Below are 22,573 nucleotides of genomic sequence, written 5' to 3' on the forward strand. Positions count from 1 at the left end.
TGGAATTGTGGAGAGGAGAATGCAGAAGAAGCAGTTCGCATACAAGCAGAAGGAAAGGCATGTGACGTGAGAAGGCACGGAAACCCTGCTATAATACGACAGCGGTTCCGAGAAAACTGGATAAACTAAAGTTCAAGGTACGGTAAAGTACCTTTCTGCTATTTCTGAAAAATAAGCATCATGCAAATATGGCAAGCGCACGAGTTACACAGGGCGTGCGGAAGCAGAGTCGCATTAATTAAAGTGTACCGCAGGGTACAGGCGACACTACGGGAGCGGTCACACGTAAAATCAACAGCTCTGTGGAAGCCGCGGCAGCTTTGCGCCTATTGCAATGCTCGAGGTCGCGCATTTGATCCCGACCACGGCAGCAGCAATTCTACGGGGCCGAAATAAAAACGCACGTGCACTTAGATTTTGGGACAAGTTAAATAACACCATGCTGCCAAATTATTCTGGAGTACGCCACTATTGCGCGTCTTATAACACGACTGCTATTTTGGCACACACAGCCCCATAATCCAGTTCAAACTGAATTCTTTTCCCACAATGCGATGTGCCATGTGAGGCAATGACAAAGCTCAACCCTCTCAGAGGTTATGAAATGTGGCAAAAAAAAAAAAAAGGCCTCAAGCAAACACCTCTCCCTGTGTGTTCTCTGTACTACGCAGACAAAGAGCCGTAGTGCGTGCAAGGCAGCGTTTAACATTTCCTCACCACTGTCGTGTCATATAAGTTGCATTGAAGAAATTAAGCTTTCTCTGTAATATCAACGCTAATTATCTATAATAAAAGCAACCAGCAAAGCAAGTTTAACATGCATCGATCGTCACAAAGCTTTCGCATTTTGTATGACCGCACTGCAGTGCTTTTACCACTGGGAGATTCTGCACAAATCTCCGTTACTAAAGTTTGCTAATAATGTGTGTTTATTAGATGTAGTACTTGAAGCTTAGATGAAACATATTGGTGCACGTTAACTTCTTTAAGGTTATAATTAAGGAATCTTTCTGATGTGCGGGGCAAGCTTAAAGTTCGTGATTTCACTTTCTTTGCATGGTCAGAACTTAAATATGCAAATTTTCTGAGTGTCCCAAAGCTAGTCAAATGAACATAGTAATCTTGTAGCCATGCAAATCAAAGTCCTCATTAAGAGCTCAAAACATCTTGTGCATCTTGTGGCCGCCGCAACAAACCACCGAGCAGAAGACCCTATGTGCTTGCTAGCTGCTCTGAAGTCTTTCTGATGAGGGTCTTCACAGAAAGTGACACTACTACAGGTATAGTACGCCTAATCTGAACAACAAATATCACGTTTAAAGGAAAAGTTCCCACGGCAGTCACTGACAGTAATACGAAGCTTTTCCTCATGAACCGCCAAAACCTCAACGTGCATTAAGCAGCATGTGGATCTTTGGACTTCTCAGTTCACAATCATAATGATGTGAAATGGGGCCACAAATTAGATTAGCACCAATTTTTACTACCCAAGCAAGGTTATATTCATCAGGCAGCAGGCTTCGAAAATAGAGTGCAGTTGCCGAACCCACCGTGATGGGACGCTTGAGCATTTGTGAAAATGGTTCTGTTGTGTTTTTCTCGATGTTGGATATTTTTCTGCACAACATGATGATCTTACAAGATTCACTCGTCTGGTGTGGGCTAACTAGCGTTTATGCTCTCTATGCTTACTGCTCGCTTCATTAAATTCCTTGTGGCGCTCAGGAAAGTGAGCTTTATAAATTGCTCACGCACCATCCCATTGGCTATTTACCATTGTCATGTCATTCTTTGGAACAACCTATTTGAAGCCTACGCGGAAGTACCTCTAAAATTCACAAGATATCTGGTATTCCGAAAAAAAGTGTTGCATGCCGATCCAAGAAAAAAGTCGTTGTTATGGCTCCTCCAGCAGCGAATTTTTCGCAGTGTAAGAGCTTCTTATGTTCTTGAGGGTGGCTGTGATGCAGCGGCATTCGACCACCTTGCACTACTTACAGGAAGCATCCAATCCCAAACCCAGCGCGGCCGTTTCAGAGTTAGAAACATGTTTTTAAAATCTCGGAAAGGTCTACACTGTGATCGATGAGTTTTAGCTCAACAATGGCTTTATATAAATAGGGACAAGGTCGCGTAGGCCGCAAAGTGGCCTTCGCCGCGACTGTGCGCTTCCCCATACTGCATCAGTTGCGTAGCAATGAAGCCTTTCACCGACATCCCTGTTTTCTTCTGCGTAGTCTATGCGCACGGTATGTTCTCACTTTCTTGTGCATACAGAGTTGCAACGGGCCAGAATCAATAGATTCAAGGGGCTAGATTTGTTTGCTAATCGCGAGTAAGCGAAAGGTGAGGATAAGAAGTCACAGAAAACATAAAGTAAATGCATTGTTATGTGTAGCTTAAATGTAAGAATAATCAGGTAAAGGAGAATGAAAACGCACAAACACATAACTTGCCCCGGGTGGGGATCGAACCTGCATCCACCACGTTACGCGTGCAGCGCTTGACCTAATTATCTACTGCAGCGCCGTCTCACCAGCCAAAATCTCGGCTATTTGTGTACAATAGCCCCGGGTATGCTAGCTGATACCGTTCAGGGTTAGCGCGGGGAAGTGCAACTACCGTTTCTGCTGATTGTCGAGAACACAAATTGATTAAAAGCATCGATTTCTGTAAAAATACAAAATAAATTTGAACATGAGAGGCATCATTTTTACGTATTCTAAACGTGTAAAATGAACGAGAAGAAAGGGAACCGAGGGACCGAATTTTTATTAGACATATCATTAAGAAGCCCGCAAGAAACACACGGAGGTCTGTGTAGGAGAAATTACTTGTACTTTTTAATTGATTTATATATTGTTAAATCAATGGAAACGAAACCGCAAAAAGAACAACTTGCCGCAGCTAGGGCACGAACCGGCTTCTTCGAATCACGCTTGCGATGCTCATACAAACTAAGCTGCCGCGGCGCCGTCTAGCCATCGACTTTCTGGGGTACTTATATTTATCTACTAGAAGAAAACCTGGGAGTGTTAGCCAGCGCCACCACTCATGGCATTCATGTGAGATGTGAAATATTATTTCTGCCGCCAGCGTTACGTGCGCGCGATCTTTTTGAGTGAAAGCAACTTGTTAGTAAACTCTCACGTACTGCCTGAAGGCATCAATGCTCCGGATTCGAGGTCTCGTTATGTAATGAACTAGAAAAAAGAAAACCGAGAATGCTATTTTTTTCGTAGTCATATTATAAGCGGCCAACAAACAGACACTAACGACAGCATAGGGGAGGTTACTGGTACTTATATTTTAATGAAAAAAAATTATAAGTGAATTGAAATCGAACTGGATTAAAAAAAAAGAACAGTACAAATTATTTCTTCTAGGCTGTCTTTGATGTCTGTATTTTTTCTATTCGTAAGATATGACTAATAAATTGTCGGGCCATCGGTTTGATTTTATCATTTCTGTAATTCAATCAATAAGTACATGTAATTTCCCCTCTGCTGACCTCGATGTCATTGTTAGTTGGTGTCTTATGACATGTAAAGCGAATGTTTTGCCACGGGTAACCACTGCAGTGGTCACCATGATGTTTTGTTTTACAACAAAAAGAGAAGGCTAATTGTGTCCGCTGGAACAAAGAAAGGGCAGCTGTGACCGCTTAGTATTTATAGAAATTACCGAAGCTTAACCTGTTGACGTTCGGCGAGGAACTGTGACCGCTTAGTATTTATAGAAATTACCGAAGCTTAACCTGTTGACGTTCGGCGAGGAATACGCCGCGCGGCTAGATTCACTGAGAGAACTCGCTTGTTCCATCGGCAGCATCGTATCCGCGGGGACCCGAACCTCTGACCCCTAACCTCCGACCGTCGAACACTGTCTATGAAAATGGGTGAAAGCTCCGGAGAAAGCTATTCACTTTAAAGCTTCACTGACTAGAGCTAAAAGGTTTTGATCGCTTCTTCTAGATACCACGAACATAGCCAAATTTAGTGCAATGCGTGCCAAGGAAACCGCTTTCTCTGCTTATATTTGTTTAGAGAGAACCACCTGAGGCCAAGTTTCCTGCTACAACCCGACATTAGTGCATTGACCAATGACAGGTGTAGCTTTAAGAACACCGCACCCAGGTGTGTTCTTTGTTTTGGATTTAATATGCACTGCTGACTATGTACTGTACGTCACATGAATTTACCATTTGAAATTTTTCAAAATTTTCTCTCTACTGATTCCCAAACGTCATTATTAAGAGAATAAAATTTTAAAGTAAGTAAGATTTCATTGAGAAAGATTTAGGTGAGATCTACGTGAGGTGAAGGGTTTAAGTAACCTAGAATATGATTTTTCCCAACTGCGTTTAACGTACGCTGCCATAGCAAAGGTTACCCAGCCTAACCCCTTCGTGTTTTTTCTACTCATACCATCGCATCATTATGTGTAAACTAAGGTTTCTTTTTATTTGGTCTGTAAAACAAAACGGCATGCCCGAAGTATGAAAGCTTTAATGTTTGCAAGCTGGTACCTTATGCACGCGTGGTGCCTAAGAGGAACTGCCTATTTGGTTCTTGTGGATATTACAACACGACAGAAAGCTTGGAAGCGAATATGTATATGACACAGATTTTTAGTGATGATTTTGATTGTGCTTCAGTGATTCTACATTTCTGTTTCAGTGCTCAGCGTATGCTACGGTCAATATGACACAAAAGGTATAATTATATTTTTGCCATCTTTCTTATTATAAGGCTCTGCGGTCGGTTCCGCATCTGCCAACATTGTAGTTAGCTTATGTCCCCAAGAAACTTCCGGTGTTCTGGTTCTTTCAGTCTACACTTTTCCGAGCGAGCTAGATTACGTTTTTTAGGGCACTTATTACATGTGACCTACATTGTGTTTTGAAACAATAGATGTTTGCGAGATGCCCTAAACACATCTTATATGTGTAGTTTCTCGCATAGGTGTTGGCTCCTTGACAATTGCCTTAAAAACGACGAATTAGCTATAAGCCTAATGTTATGAAAATTTGTGGCTTACTACCGTTGGTCTTTCCCTTTCCGGCACTTGAAACTTAGGAATATCTTGCCGCAAAGAGAAATTTTTAGTGCCCACTTTTCAAAACAAGGACAAATCTTATCGTTTGTGTAATTAAGTAGAGCAGAGACTGGAGACGTCCAAACAGAAATAATAAACCAGCGAAATGTGGCATATTTATATCGCCTATGCAGATAGGTGACGCCCTTGGATTAAAATGTACGTTTTTGTGATAGTCGTAGGACAACAGTCAGACTGCACTTTTGTTATCGCTGCCATTTCTGTACTCAACAAAATGATACAAGCTAGTTGCGATATAGATGTGTAAAATTCTACAATACATAGCAACATATGGTATGAATGGGTGATAAAAGCTATTTGAGAAATAGATTATGATTCGCCTATTTAGAACATCACCACGCAAGCTTGTTTCTCAAGAACATCAAATTTCAAAAGAAATCAAGATGAACAAGTTTTCTCACATCACGGAAGGGCCGTTCAGGAGTGCCTATGTAGAGTACAGTATTCCTAGGGGATACAGCACGCCAATAGCTTGCACCTTGCCTTTTTCGTTTGCACGCTGTATGCTGCCACCCCTGACACTTTGCCGAGACCCCGCAAGGGCGTCTGCGCCAGCAGGCGTTTGGTGCGTCACGACACCACGTACCCGAGCACATGAGGATTGGACCCTCCTGCGTGTAGCCGTGCGTGGCTTAGCCGTGTCTGGGGAAAGGGGGATCCTGGGGGTTGAGCCGATGCAGGGTGTTTGGACCATTAAGGCCCCCCGGCGGAAGCAACAATCCCGCTTTGGCTTATGCTTCACATCGACGGCACTTCCAGACTGACTCACCTGGGGGAAATCGGCAGTCGCATTTTCCTGTCTCTCTCTCCTCAAATCTTCTTCTTTCTCCCTCAGATGCTGGCCTTTCCTGTCTTTTTCTTTCTTCCATTTACTTCCTTTCTCCTTTCCGGCAAGGCTTAACCCTGGGTCGCTCTTTTAGCTTGGGTACACCATATTTGGTTATAGTGATGGCATACGACTAGCATCGTGCATACTTTTACGCAAGCTTATCCGCGTCCCCTCACTGAGCTCCGTGGTGGGCGGTCGGCGCTGTTGCCGAACAAACACATTTTCTTATGGCAGCGCAAAGGCCTTTTGCCAATTATCGGCGTCTGAAAAGATACCACTACAAAGCACCGTTCCACTTCTCCTTTCGGAGTAACGCCCCATGATTTCCGAAGCACTATGTAGTCCAAAGTCAAAACAACATACCAGTAAGAAAGCTCTCTCCATTTCTGGTGGCCAGGTATCCGAAAGACAAAATCGGACCGGCATATAAAGCCTCAACAATGTCTAGCGGGGACCTCCTCTTAGAACTAAATTACAAAGATCAAGCGCAAGAGCTCTCGGAACTTACCGGTATTGGTGACACAACAGTGACAATTTCACCAGATAGAACACTAAATACAAGCCGGGGCGGGATATCAGAGGAAGACTTTATTGACGTGAGCGATGAGGAACTCCTCGAGGGTTTCCAGAAAGAAAACTGGGCACAAGTACAAAGAATTACGAAGAATGACCAAGAAATCCAGACAGAACATGTCATACTTACCTTTGGAACACGCATGATGCCTACCTCCCTGGATGCAGGGTACGTACAAGTAAACGTCAGACCATATATCCCGAACCCAACACGTTGTTTCAAGTGCCAAAGGTTCGGACATGCTTCACACGCATGTCGAGGTCAGACAACCTGTGCTAAATGCCGCTCCAGTGATCATCAATCTGACAAATGAACTTCTACTCACATCGCATTACCTGCAAAGGAAACCATCCAGCTTACTCGTGGTCTTACCATTGTTAGAAAAAGGAAAAAGAAGTAATTGCACTAACAGTGAAAAAAAATCTTGTTCTCTGAGGCCAGAAGGAGACTATCGTAACTTCAGCGAAGAAGTTATGCCGATGTGATGCAGGTGGTGGCAGCGTCACAGAGGCCTCAGGAGTCCTCAGAGCCCACGGGCCGTGGTGCGGCAGTGACCCCTCCCGACCCCTAGGTAGAAGCAGCCAGTGCTGCTCCATCCTCTTCGAAGGGCCTGCAGACACCATTTCCACAGGCCCCAAAAATCAAAAGAACCCCAGGGCCCGAGAGACGTGTCTCGGTGCCCAAATCTCGGTCCTCCAGTGCTTGAAAGAGAGCGATGGAGGTCGACCGAAAAACCCCGGTGTCATCGGGGTCTTATTCAGAACTTATTTCACAGAACGAAGGTAAATTGGCTAAATCACGTGAAATTGTGATGTGCCTAAGAGTGACGCGCCGAGCAGTGATGCAAGATGACTCACACTATAATAGTTTTTCTTGCCAGATGGCAGGAGTCCTGCTGCTATGGGACAATGAAGACTTTATAGACTAATGTTTCTTTTATTGTACGTTGAGTGAAATCTTGCTATTGACAGTGCCGTAAATATTTGTAACACGTAGGAAATCTTGAATTGACAATTTTAGTTATTGCAGTAAGTTTTGACAACCAACTAAGTCACTCGAGTACGCATCGCGGCTTTTTAAATTATGCGGCTAGAACTTGTGATTCCTTGCGCACCCCTGCTCATGACAGATCATACTTGTTTGCCCCAGTCGTAAAGTGCCTTCAACTGCATTGCTCTCCACCAATGTCGTCGCGAAATTGAAGTAACAGCAGACATCTGCGTGAGGGTTGTCGGTGAGGGGTCCACGTTCATCGCGAGTGATCTAGGAAACACATCGATGTTGAGAGATTCCCAGATGGTCAATATGTTCTCTGTAGAACAGCTTCAGGCAGCTTTGGTAGCATGCAAGCTTTCCTTATCACATGGACCTGATGGTTTCGCTTACATGGCCCTGTATAACCTCTGCCAAAATCTCGGCGTCTCCTTCTTACAATATACAACGACTCGTGCACCAACGGATTGGTTCCTCCCTCGTGGAAGTCCAGCCGCATCGTTCCTATGCCCAAATAAGGTGAATCTCGCCTGGACCTGGCATGCTATTGCCCCATCGCACTTGCCAGCTCTGTTGGAAAGGTGATGGAGGGGATGGTACTGACTCGCATGGAGTGGTACCTGGAGCATAACGAGATATACCCTGATGGCATAGCGGCTTTTGACGTCGACGGTTCACGATAGAGGACGTGATTGACCTTGTCTCGTCTGTACAGCAACGAAAAAGCCTAACCAGAATATCTCCAGCGATATTCTAGCAGGTGAAAGGTGCATACGACACTGTATAATATGAAGCTATTCTGGGTGCCTCGTAGAAATTTGGATTGAGGCGCCGTGTCTACTAATGGATTCGCAGGTATTTGAGGGGCAAACCCTTCCCCCTTCTTTCTACGTACAACAACGCACGATTGTACTTGTTGTGGGTAGTCACAAGGTGAAGTCCTGAGCCCTACTCTCTTTTACCTTGCGTCCATCAACATTGTTGATGTAGTTCCGCAGACCACGCATCTCTCAATATACGCAGACGACATATGCGTCTGGGCATCACGGGTAATGCCTTCTAAGGCGATGGAGGCACTCAATAAATAAATAAAAATAAATGAATAAATAAATAACTTTGGGCGCAAGAAAATAATATCCCACCTTCTCTGTGAGTGCCCACGTTCATTGCGCTCAGGAAAAACACTGAAGAGTGTTAGATTGTCTTAACAAACGCTCTTTGTCTGAGAAGAGGACCCTCGGACACTGGCCGAGACCATTCTCAGCACAGAAGGTTTTGACGGCGCTGTCGCACTTATTGCGGAGAACTGTCCTTAGAGACACACTTTAAGGAGTGTCATATTCTTGTTTCCTTTTTACCCTTTCTTTTGGGCTTTTTCTGCTTTTTTGTAACATCTCTTTTCTATTATATTTTAATCCTCCTTCATTCTCCTTATCCACTTTCAGCAGCACAAGGCAGCCAGCCGGTCTGAGGTTTGGCTAACCTTCATGTCTTTCCATCTATTCCTGCTTCCTTCCTACCGTTAATCCAACATTCAGTGATTGAATTTATTTTATTGCATTTATTACGCTGCCTAAGCATCTGAAGTTATCGCAATTATCTGTCTCTGCAAATGAAGCTTCTCTTCTACTAGATTACCAATACTCTATATTCTTGTTCTGGGGAAGCGATTCTGCCCTTCTACCATGTCAGACACATGCTTCTCTTTCTTTTTGAAGCAGTCAGCTCCACCGATCGCCCTATGGCTCACTTGTGCACTATGAAAACCCGGCTAACTTTCACTTTGACAAGACGCTTCGGTCTCAAAATATTATTGAACAGTTGGAAAGCCGAATACGGAAAGTGAGTGCCATCATCGTCAACGAGTATGTACGTATGTAATATTTTTCAGGTCTCAGTGAAAAGAGTGCGAAGACCTGCACGAAGCCCCCCTTTGTTGGCGTTTGTCACCCACTGACGGAGGCTTGGTATTATGATGCTCAAGGCAACACCTGCAAGATGTTGACGCCCGGAGTTTGCGCCGGAGGAAACAATCTGTTCCCCAGTATGAAGAAATGCATGAAACAGTGCGTGCGTAAGTGAATTTTATGTGGGCTGTTGTAATTGAACGAATGCCTTTCTGAGTAGTTGCGCGTTCTTTCTACATGAGGGACAATAAAAAAATAATACCGTCATTTCCCTCTCTTCCACACGTTGTGGCAGTGGCGAAGCTAGGGATGTCGAGGTGGGGTAATGAGGAAAAAAAAAATGTCGTTGGGTGTTGTTGATCAAAAGAAAGGTCGTAATCGACAACACAATTTGGGGTCGCATGCGCGCCGAACTATCGCTCCAAATCATTGTTTGTGAATTACTGCAAGGCTTCTGAATCCGGATAGCCTCTGATACCAGTACCTTCCGTGCATGTATATCGGATGCCACAACAAGCAATTGTACTGTGGAAGATGATCCCATTATGCGCATTGCATAGAAATTGTTCTTGCGCTGCGTTTGCGTGCAATTCCTTCTTGGCACGACATTTAAAACAGCGCCGCTGCAATAATACTAGGCGTACATAACAATGAAGATGATAAGTCTCGACCCGACACACACCTGCAGTTTGCCCAATTTACACAGTAAATGCGCAGAGGGTAAGGTTGCTGGTGAAAAATAACCTCGATAGCATCAAACACGTCACAGCCAACAGCAATAACGCAATGACAGCGCCACGAAGTTTACACAGTAGGTCACGGTATTCAGAGCTACCAAGTGCCATATAAGACCAGCACTGCTAATGTACGTCGTCAAGACATTTGTTTACTGCCCTCGAACGCCATACTTTTCTTTGCAATCAGAAGGTATCTACCGACAACTTTCATTTTAACAGCTTGGACACACGCATGCACTGCCAAACTAATTAAACTGCTCTAACCTTTCCGGCCTGTCCGTTCACTCGCAGATATAACACGTCGGAGCGCACAACGCTATGGTCTTACCTATTTGTTATTTTCGGTTTTCTTCAGCGGCACTGCGGTTGCCATCAACGACGATCAGTGCAGGTTACATGTGTTCAACCGTCCGTAGTCGATAAGACAAACGATCGCTGCATTGCAACATTTAGGACTCCGCATGCTCAGCTGAAATCTTCCTCAGCATGCCGAGGTCCAGGCTGCCACCTCTGCCACTTAATGCAGTCAAATTTCTCTGGTTCACGCACTTGATCTCGAATGTGTTGGACAGCAGCCAGCTCACATTTTATGTGAAGGATTGAGCACAACGTGGTGTTTCATTGAAGAAGTCCATCATTTCACAATGAACTGACGAAATACCGCAAAGGATATTGCAGATAACGTAGCTTCCAGCAAAGATCAAATGCTATATCAGGGTATATGCCGAAAACGGTGGTGCAGTCGATCTTATTTGCAGGTATTTCTCCCGCACTATTAATACTAACAATGCACACTTTTCCAGCCCTGACTCAATCGTCCTCAAAAGTATGCCTACAACCACCAGTCGTTGGCCCTTGTGGACCAGTACAAGTGTCCTGGTATTTTGAACCTGAAACCATGTTCTGTAAAATGTTCAACCACACCATATGTGGTGGAGTAGGGAACGCCTTCCGGAGTGAGTTGAAGTGCCAAGAGGTGTGCCTACGTAAGTACGAAATTTTCTTCGGTAAGCATATCAGCAGTAATTTGCTGCTGATATACACGCGTACCGTATTAGCGTAGCATGCTTCTATTATCTGCATACTGAGCTAGCGTCATATTTTTCATAGCCCTTTAAAAAAGAATTCTCACAAATACAATGCAAACATGTGAGTATATCTCGCGTTAGATCATTCGAGATGAGCAAGCTCATTCAGGCGTTGCGGCAACTGTACGTCAACGGTGTGTACGCTCCTCACAATGTACACCTTGGCGTGGTTTCATGGTCTACTCATCAACTCGTGTTTTCGTTAAGACTTCCTGTGCGCCCTGTCTGCCCAAATTCATTCCCATTTTCACCCTGACCCCATTGGGCACCGGCAGATTACGGGTGTGTGCGCACGTATGTCCACGCTGGCGAAAGGAGTGCCCGCAAAGACGACGGCTTCTATTGACCACTCATTTTGTTTGAGCTAAATGGTCAGACACGCTCCGATTGGGTAACCAATCCATAGCCATGTCGAAGATCCAGGGGAACTGAGCATCGCCATACGAGCCATGCGCTGCCGTCTATCGCGCCGGGAGCAATCAGTTAAAATCAGTAACTATTGTTTGATAGGGAGCTCCTCAAAAGGCTCGCAATGGTTCCCGAGAATGTGGGCATAAACAACTTCCGGCTCAGTGATTTTCAACGACAGCACGTGAGTGCTTTGTGGGGTCACAAAAAAAGGTCCTGGCCCGCTTCGCCGGAGTTCCTTGAACATGACAATATTTCCTTCGCTAGTGAACACCAGCAAACAACACGATGACAGCGGCTCATAGATCACGAAGAGAGCACGAAGAGATGTTTTTTTGCCGCAAGTTAAAACGCGCACAAAAGGAAGATCCATAAATACAACACGGGTGGCAGTTCCAACTGATTTAATTTGGGCTGCGACACATGAATATATGTGCACATACACACAAGCGCAGGCTGTTCCCAAATCTATGTTATCCAGCGGTCAATCTTGTTTCCGATTTGTAGAGCACGACAGAGGTATCGCTAATGCAACTTGAACCTTTCTTTTTTATATAGTAAGATTCCATTAGCTCACGTGCTGTTTGATTTCTACTTCTGCCAAGAATCTTAATCTCAGAAAAACGTGGTTTGCACATGTGGGCCTTGCAGTGCGCTGGCCAATGTGCCGCGCCATCTTTCATTAGATTTAGTTCGTGTTCTCTTGCACGTTCCCTTATGCAGCGTCCATTCTCTCCTACGTAGGACTTGCCAGTCCACTTGCCTTCATCAATTCTAGCACACGCTTTCTCGCACGCTCCTTATTCAGTACGAAACGTTTTAAGGCGTAAGCCTACGATGACTCAGATGTTCGAAAATACGATGCCCGTACGGTGTTAACGGGACCAAAATTCAAGCCCGTGCACCAGTAAGCCATCAATTTCTTTATCAATAAAACAGCTGGATTATCTCTGTTCGAATTTACCGGACATCGCTATAGATAATCAGTGTGGCCGCAAAAGTGTCGGCGTGCGGTTTCGCGATTTTGTTCATATTTACCGAGCAATGTACAAGTGTCTTATGACATTTGGAGCAGTAAACGTACGCCTGGGCGAACTGGAAATCAATCCGTTCTTGAAGGTTGGTGCTCTGTGTTTGCCTAACCCCTATTTCCGTGTCCCCCTCATTCAGTCTGCGCTACAAGAAACTAAAAGGCACTATATAGAGGGTCTTTCAGCGAACACTTCCAAAAATTTTTAAAGGTTGCCTTTGGCAGATAGCTGAATTCTAGTTTATGAGCCGGTCTCCCCGAAGTTGCGCACACTACTTGCAGAAGAAATTGAAATGCAAAAATGAATAATTAACAAAAATTCAGTAATTCACTTTTTTAGCGAATATCTGATGATTCGTAATGAAATTTACAAATTCTAGCAATGGACTTCGCAAGAATATGGATTCACTTGGAATTAATTCTTAGGACAACACCAGTGTCGAGTTATAAATTCCCGAACTTTGCGGAGAGAAGCATTGGCGTTACAGTTACTTGTGTGCTTCAGTGGATGAAACGACATGTTGTAAACAAATTAAATGGAACACAAATGCATTTCTGCAGATCATGCAGATCATGAAAATTCGTTCCAAGTGCCTTGCGAACTCCACAGCTATACTTTGTAAATTGCAATATGCGCTAAGATGCAATTAGTTAAAAACCTAATTAGTGACTTGGTATTACTTAGTCGATCTTGCATCTCAATTTTTTCTGCAAGTATTGTCCGCTGCTTCGAGTAGACCAGCTCATGAAATATATTGTTGAAAAGTTGCCACAGGCAACTGTTAAGGATTTTTGAAAGTAAGAACGTCATTTACGTATGATGCTGGAACACCCTGTATACTTGCCCATGTAACTACCCTCTTCTAAAAAAGTGTTAACATAAAAAAACATTATTCAATGAACCTGCGTTCTAGTGGTCTTCACGGAATTCCCTCGACTGTTCTAATGTGCCATTACTACGGTGACCCACCGGCGATGCCTAGGCGACTGTAAAAAGAAAAAAGAAAGAAAGTAAAGCGAAAACAACTAAAGAGAAAACAAGTAATACGAAGTAACAACGCATTCGAACTGTAATGCCAAAGTAACTTTATGAATGTACGTTGACCGCGCAGGCTTTCTTCCTCATTCTCTTTAGCGTACGCTAGACTGACTGCAAACATTTTTAATTTTCTTCCGAGCCACGGAGTGATTTGGCAGCTACTCTAAAGCCTGAGCAACGTCCAGCACATTTCGTCACACCAGGTTACATTGTTACATTGGTTCATAGCTCTGCAGAATAAGTGGACACTTTCTCAGCAATATTTTGTTTCACGTTCTGCATTGGTTCACACCCGCACCCATTCGCACTGACACGAATGTCATACTCACACCTTCTCACATTTACCAGCATAAAATAACGTTCAAGCTTTCGTTTGCTCCAACTAACAGGTACCCACTCACACTTATGCTCATGTCAATCATACTAGCATGTATTTATTAGTGGTCATACACACTTTCACACTCTTGTACTTTCACTCCCATTTGTAGTTATGTTAACTCCACTTAGCGGCACTCTCATCCAAGCTAATCGACTCACGACTGCGAAATTAGTGTTAATATACATAAGAGGCCTACCTAACACTACAGAAGAAGAATGAGTTAGAGTACAGTCCACAACCGCATTATTACGCGCGCGGGACCTTATGTTTACGTTGCACGACAATATTAATATCTTGGCAACCCGACTCTTCCCTTAGTCACGCTTACTAGGACACCAGAATTATGCCACGTTTAAATAGGTTGTAGCATGTGCGTGCGGTTTCACGTAGCATATAAACGTCACAGCATCTTTCACTTTGCGAAACCACTCCATAGTGCGCTTGGCATAGCCCAGTTTTGTAGGTGTGTTATAGAAGATACGATAAAGAACCATACAATGTCATCAAGTTTCGGGGCTTTATAGATGTCCCCATGCATACCCTGCACAGTTCCGGTCATATTTGGAATATTTTCTATGAAGTTGATTGTTATCACAGACAATACCTGCGGAAAACCTAGACAAAAAATTTCATGAGAGCAAATGCGAAAGTGTCCATGAAAGAAGCATGAAGCTGCAAAAATTCTTTTTGGAATTTTCAGATTTGAAGCTTTGCAAGTTCAGAGGAGTTTGCCATTGATCGACTATTAGAACACAATCAACATCATTCCACAATCAAACCCCCTATATGCGTGATATAAGCTGTTCCCCAAGCAGGCTTTCGCACAAATTTTGCCATAACCGAGCGGACCGAGATCTCACTCGTAGAATTGCTAAATCTTTGACTCACTCGGACTGAGTGGGCAACAGAGGGGGGCAATAATAATTAAGGTCACGAGTCCACCTGTTGACGCTTTATTTCCCATCTCCACTTTAATGACTTTTCAGTTAGGTGTGTGGGGAGGTGTGCAAGGAAGCTCACGTGTGGCTTTGCACTTAGGCAATGTTATCTCTTCTCAATTTTAACAACTCAGATATCAAGAAACAGAAATATTATATTGAAGTATGAGCATGCGTCAAGACATATCATCGGTACGCACATGCGCAGTATGTAAAAGTTTTGCGAACAGCCTATTTCATGTTCCTTTACAGCAACAGTACTAACGAATGCGGTAGCCCATGGCTCCTTACTTATAAAGAGATATTCGGGTGTTTGTAGCATCTCATCTAGCTGAGTCTAGCTATGTAGCACTAATCAAGAGACGCAGCTGGCACTCATTCCCGTAAAAGAAGAACTGTTTTAAGTGTCTTGGTGGAATTTTAGACTGGCTGCACAATATTTAGAGTATGTAAAATGACGAAACTGACAAAAATAGTATTCAAACTTAACGCTCGGAACACCCCTGCGTCAGACCCCCCAGAAATATATTTCGACACAGAGCGGCAATAATTTCTCACATACGCAATAACTGAATGTCACTAAACAATTGTGTGGCATGGTAATTAGTTGCAAGTAAATTATATTTGCAATGCATTTTTGTGGTTTTGCCCACTGTCTTCGTTAATGTGCATACAATATTTTATTTCCAGCAACACAGAAGCCGGAGGCTTTCTGCAGCAAACCGCCAAAGCCTGGCAGATGTTTGTTCGCAAAGAAACGATACTACTTCGATGACAAAAAGAATGGTTGTTTTATGTTCCCAGAAAATAAATGCGGTAGCAATAGGAACGGCTTTGCAAAGTGGGAGAAGTGCATGCTTCGGTGCAGCTGTAAGTATTCCTCCGTTTTGAATCCTGAATCTTTGTGAAGAAAATGCCACACTAATATCTAGGACGAACAACACAATATTCCATACCATATCTGTAATTTCGATATCAAAAACGCATCTCAAATTCAGCGAAAGATATTGCATGGGTTCATGGCTACGGATATGCTTGATCGTCATGACTGTCCCAATCAGCTTTTATGTTAAGCTTTAAAAAATCTCAACAGCTTGCAAAACACATGAGGGACGGAAAACAGAAGACAATGCAATATTTTAATTTATTTATATGCTTTATCATGAACTGAAGATTTCTTAACGATCTTAAGCAAACACTCACTGCACGTCAGCGAATTGTAATAATGTATACTGTGGGCATTTTTCTATCTGCGACTATGTTGTACGAGGGTCGTTTGATAAGTGTGGTAAAAAGCAGTTAAAGATACCATGTTCGCAGAAAACAATATTTCATAACTTAATATGGTTTCCTTCCAGCTCCACACACTTCTTTCAGCTGCGCTCCATTTTTTTATCCCCTCTAAACAATTGATTGCTCGAAATCCTTGAAGTAATGATTTGCCACTGAGATAACCTCTACATCTGAAGAAAATTTCTTTCCACAGCAAATTCTTCACGTTTCAAAAGAGGACAACCTCACATGGGACCAGATCCTGAGAATAGGGTTGATGAGGCACAACCTCGATGCCTAACTAGTGGAATTTGGCCACTGCAACAAACCATTTGTGTGGCGAAACAGGTCTTGGTGAAAGAGAAGTTCTTCCCTTGCTAACCGAGGTCGTACTTTACGGAATTCCTTTTTTAGGTGATCTAGTAGCGCTGCATAATATGGTCCTGTTATCGTTTTGCTATTCTGTATACAGTCTACAAAGATTATTCCTCATAAATCTTAAAAGACAATCGCTATCACCTTTCCGGCTGAACAAACAGTTCTGCCTTTTTTTGGAGCCCCTTCATAAGGCCCTGTCCATTGCTTTAACTGCTGCTTAGACTCTGGAGTGTAATGATGTATGCACGTCTCGTCAACTGTCACGAATCAACGCCCAAACTCCTGTGGATTGCGATCAAGCACCAATAAACACTGCTTCGAGATGTGTTCCCCATGCGCCTTTGGTCGATCGTCAGCAGTCGCGACACATATTGCGTCGAAGTTCGGCCACGTTACAATTCATTTATCCAGTAGTAAATGGTCTTCAGTGATGGTGCAGAGCCTCCATAAACTTCGCTCAACGTGGTTTTACGTTGGGCAACCGTCCAGTATTTTAAATAAAAACGTTTGATCATCCCTCGAAATTCACCTTTTTTTCATTTTGGCGGAAATCCCAGCACAGCTCAGTAGCAATGGTTGTCAGAATCTTACAAAGTGTCGGTACCAGCGTAAACAAGTACTGCCGTCGTATAAATGGTGCTTCTCGCGCGCCTCTTAGAAGAAAACAGAATTGAAGTGCCATCTCTTGTATTTTTGCCATCCTTATCAAGTGACCCTCGTATCGTTGTGTTTGCAACTTTAGTGTTTATATATATTTACATTAGTAATTTTCCTATCAACGTTTGTCCCTTATGCTATTTGTTTATTTGTACTGTGTCACTGGCGTTTCCTAATCCTAAATGAATCAGTACTGTATATTGTACTTTTTCGTGATATATCGTAGTATTTGAAGTTTCTGATATGTGACAAAATGTGACGCATATCACGGGCTTTGAAAGGTGTAGCTGCTACCATATTTCGGTGCCAACATTCCGTTATTTATTACTGAAGTAAAAATTCACCACCGCGAGATCATATTTCCTTTAATTAGGCAAACATCTTGCGGTAAGAACCCCTCGAACCACCGCTGAGGACATATTCCAAGATCTTCTTCATAAGAAATGACACTTCCTGATGTCGCAGCGTAACAGATTTGTTTGTGAGGGTTTTATCTTAATATTGTTAACTTTTCATTAGATCGTGAGCATGAATTTTTGTTCATACTAATGCGCTATATTATAAACAGCTTCGTTCTGCGACTAGCACAAACATCGATTGCGTCAAATTTATGTTTCTGCGAAACTCTCTTGTTAATTTTTAACTTTGGCGCAGCGATAATTGCGTTTTCGACTACACGAAATTATGTTTTGTACCTGAAGAAAACCACTATCTTTGAAAAGTAATGCGTACAGAAAAAAATGAAAACACTAAAACATGGCGCCCAAAGATTGAGAATAACAAAGAAGCTTCAGAATGAACTGAGGGCCTCTCAGTGAATTATGTAAGAGAAAATTTAGGGTTGACTTTATGAGGTATGAAAACATTGTTGTGGACTGGCGAACAAACGGGTGTGGTCAATATTTTGCCGCATTTCCTAACCGGACCTGGGCTTCAGTTAGAGAATGAGTGCCAAGAAAAAGGAAACGCTGTCGAAGGCTTCGAAGGGATAGGTGGTGTGATGAAATTCAGAATTTTGCAGCCACACCTTGCTATCAGCTGGCCCAAAACAGGGGAAACCTGAGACGTAACTTAGCTGATGGTAATGATGAGGATGCTGCGAAGAACTTGGGGATATTATTACCCCGCCTTTTCTGGATTAGTTCTTTCAAAATTAGCACTAGGAGAATGATATATTTACGTTATATCGTTTCTAACATTTGCTCATAGTTTTCTCTTGCCTGATAAAGTTAACGTACATACTATAAAATCAGACACAGTACAAGCTCTTCATGTTTTCTGATGTGATTATTAGCGGGGCACATTTACACTAAACTATATTTTTGTTTATATACTTTCTCAATGAATTATACTAGCTTCATGGCTTCGTAACTCATGCTGCGGGTCCATTAGTGTACTCGTAATTATTGTGCGATATTGTAACAAATATTACTAATAATATCACTGTCAATAATCATTGCAGCAATACAAGCTTATTTCCCTTCCCAGTAGAGTAATTTATTTGGTGCGAAGTTACGAGCCAACAACCTGATAGTTCAACCTGTGATTCATGTCTCGTGTACCACTAAGTATATCAGAAGAAATGCAGAACAAATTATTTTGTTGCTTTCCTGTTTATGACATTAACACCCCAATCAAACACTGAATGATCCCCGCGAATGCATATTGCTTTCTTTCTTCTTACTGACGTTATCGAAACTATACGTCCCCGACTTTCAAAACTACGCTAGGTATTTATACGCAGGTGAATATTGCACATAGTAAAATGTGTCTCAGCATAAGAATGACAAAAAGGGCACACATCATGTATGTTAAGATAAAATTGTCCTTTGATAGAAAAGCGTGTGCTTGTTCCCGCTTTCTTCCGGTAATATTTCTGCAGTGAGATGTTCTGGTATTGTATCGTATTTAGTTAGCATAACATTCGCCATAAGTCCAATATGACATGTCATCGTAAAGAAAATTCAGCCGTAGCTATTTTGCTTGGCGTGCCAGTGAATGTGCCTCGGGCCAATGTCATGAAACCATACCGCGTCCACGTGTACGTAAAGCCCGTGCCAGCTATCATGAGCCAATCTTTAAACAAAATGGAAGCGTTCTGTGCAAATGAAAGTGGCACACTGTTGCTAGCGACAACCTGAAAAAGCGTTCACTGTTTTCTTGTGTGGCTCTTAGTTAGTTTTTAATGGTCATATATACACTGTTTAATAATTAGTACCACGGCAGGTAGGTCAATACTACGTTTTCAAAGACGTCGATTTCATTGCTTTATGGAGGCTGCAACTTGGGTTTCTCTGGTTCCTTTGTGTAAACGAAAGTCCTCAAACTATAAAAAGCCGACACTGCTTTCCCTTTGTGCACCTCCCCATCACAACTCCGAGACACTCCGCCGAAAGTATAGTTCAGAGAGTGTAATGAGCAATACCAGTCATATTAGCGAGATGCGACGTGTCTCTGTATTTAATTCTTTTAAAGCGATAAATTCACGCCAACGTTTCGATTCGCCTCGCGCTGCAAATTGATAACGTGAACTGTCTTCCATCCTGCTATCACAAATGGTCCAGCGCTAGTCGCAAGGATCCTTACGCAATTATTGCAATTAAACGCAATTAGCACACGCGTCTAGACGGCCACGCCGAGCTTATCTTGTCAGAGCGATGCAACCACTCGGTTCAACATGGGCTGCGTTCATTTTTCTTTGCGGAATCTTTGAGAGCACCACCACTGAGGCTGGCGAGCTGGACTCCAGGTCGCCATTGTTTAATGGAAACCTTTCCAGACGAATCTTCCCCAAAGTTAGCTTGTCGTGGCTCCCGCTGTTGTCTTGTCGAGTAGATCACATACAGGAGAGCAATCGGGTTCCGCATCATCTAGAGAAGCAACTACCCTTAGGAATGTGCCTGTCGCCAACTGTGTTCTGCGCGAAGTTACGCACTGATGATGCAACAAATTAAAATTGCCGCTGCAACAAGTATAATCCATGAACCCTCTTTTTTTATTAAAGATATGACTTCCCAAGGTGGCTGGTGGCTTCCCGCTAAGTAAGGCGGGAGTAAGTTCAGGAGATGTGTCATGGTACACTCTGCTGACCGCGGCGATGGCGTGAAAAATAGTGGGGCGATCCGGGAGATTGTACAATTCGTAGTTGCGTGTGTCACATTGGTCGTGTGGTTGGTGTTAGAAAGCAGCGTGATAGCTACGCCACAAAACTCGATGCAGAAGATGAACCGTACTATTGCTATATTTACCGCATCACGAAAATTTCGCTTCTCCATAGATTTTAAAGTTTGCGTTTGGATCTGCATGATCTTTAATTTTCGCCATATTTCTTTTAAAAGCCGAAATAAGTGCCACTGAATAGCTAGCGTGGAGCAAGCTCTTGAATTCAGTTTTCAAATCTGTTTGCACATGAAGTAATCAATGTTGTAACAGAACTATTTAGGCAGTTAAGTAAATATCCTTAACAAAATAACTTATTAGTAAGCCACAACAAACATGGCCGGCCCCTTCATGATACTAATGGCGACGTTTAATCAGTTCAGCCCACATAACAAGCTTTAATAGAAAAAGCTATTCAGCACGATGCCGGGGATAAATGAGAATATAGTGGGATAACGGATATATGCTCACTTGAGAAAAATAATATTCGCAATAAAGGATGCATCAAGCTTCAACGCTGCGTCGATATAATTTACGGTCTTATTTAAGCTCACGTTTGCACAATGAAAAGAGCTGATGCGGCGCGTGAAGCTCCCATACGCTTTGATTATTAGAGTGTCTATCTTGCAATAAGACATAAGCGCTTCAATTCACGCATATTTATTATTATGTTCTTTACACGGAAAATAATTATTCTATCTTCACGAACAACGTATCTCATAAAACAATGTATTAGTGCTTCTTCCTTTCTTCCACAGATACCAAATCTTCAAAGCCTTGCCCAACATGTGAGCAACAAATTAATAATGGGTTGCCTGGTTATCCCACGACGCCCGGTTACCCGGGTTACCTTCCCGCGCCCGGGGGTCAACCTGCTCCACCCGGAAGTATCGGTGCACCAAATCAAAATCAACTACCAGGCCAGCCAAGTCTTCCTACTTTTCCAGGACAGCCTGGTGCGCCTGGTCAACCTGTCGGAACTGGCATTACCAGCAATGTCATCCCAACTGGACATCCCGCCACACCTGGCCATCCGAACCAACACGGTCTACCTGTAATATCCGGTCAAAACCCGACACCGGGCAAGGCCACCGGACAATTCGGAGCTGGCCAGACTGCCAAACCACAGATAACACATCTATCTGGCTATCCTACCCAAGCTGGCTGACCAGCCTAACCCTTAAAACTCCATCAAGCACCACCGCCGACCCCACAACCATAGGAAAAGAGCGCACGCCACCTCTCTAGCCAAACTCGACTGCTGAGAAAAGGGCCAACCACTCTTATTGGGTACTCGCAGAATTCAGGTTACACAAGAAAATCCAACTTCACTCCCTTTCCAATTAAGCAGAATATTCATTCTGAATACCATATAGACTGTGGCCGTAAACAATACGCCAGTCTGATCTGCTCAAGAATACCAGTACAACACACTCAACTTCTTCTGGACAAGCACTGTTTTATTTTTTAATAAAGTTTATTCTTCATCTCTCTGCATTTAACGGTTTTCGACCGAGGCTTTGTTTGCCTACCTTTCCAGGAGTTGGGGAGGCTGTTCGGTTACTCTTGGTTCGGGCGTTATCTCGGTGGATACATATGTGTAATTATATAATAGGACTATGCATGCGCCCAATGAAACTACCAGCAAACTTGCGCTATTTCCCAGTTAAAATATCTCTGTAAGCTAATTACTGAGACGCACATATGTGCTGCGTAACTAAAAAAGTGCCTTCGTACATAAAAGCTGAACATAGAATGTCAGCTCACAGGCATCTCTACAACACACCGATTTGTCAATGGAATGTTGAATAATATTCGCATATTTTTTATTTACTTTCTTAATTTAGAAATTCGGCATGTGCCATCGGTTGCGTGAATATTGTGGAACTATCCTCTGGGATTGTCATGACACATTGTGGATCCCATCTAAAACCATTACATATGATGTTGGCTCATCGATATCTCAGAAGTGCAGCAGTATGTTAACGGCATGATGAATTGCGACTATCGCATTATTTGATTTACTTTATCTTGTTCAGTGTAGCCTTTTGATATGTGCCACCGGTG

The 22,573-nt window shown here is 43.1% G+C and overlaps 1 protein-coding gene across 1 annotated transcript; it reads left to right on the forward strand.

The window, feature by feature from the left end:
• The first annotated feature begins 2,154 nt into the window (after window positions 1-2,154).
• Window positions 2,155-22,003, forward strand: LOC126533753 (tissue factor pathway inhibitor 2-like). Its single transcript, XM_050180947.3, has 6 exons — window positions 2,155-2,249; window positions 4,680-4,715; window positions 9,406-9,588; window positions 10,962-11,144; window positions 15,731-15,910; window positions 21,265-22,003. Exons 1-6 carry the CDS (start codon window positions 2,198-2,200, stop codon window positions 21,672-21,674), a joined length of 1,044 nt encoding a protein of 347 aa, XP_050036904.2. The 5' UTR covers window positions 2,155-2,197; the 3' UTR covers window positions 21,675-22,003.
• Window positions 22,004-22,573: the final 570 nt, after the last annotated feature.

The sequence above is a fragment of the Dermacentor andersoni genome, chromosome 7, assembly GCF_023375885.2.
Source record: "Dermacentor andersoni chromosome 7, qqDerAnde1_hic_scaffold, whole genome shotgun sequence".
Classification (NCBI taxonomy): Eukaryota; Metazoa; Arthropoda; class Arachnida; order Ixodida; family Ixodidae; genus Dermacentor; species Dermacentor andersoni.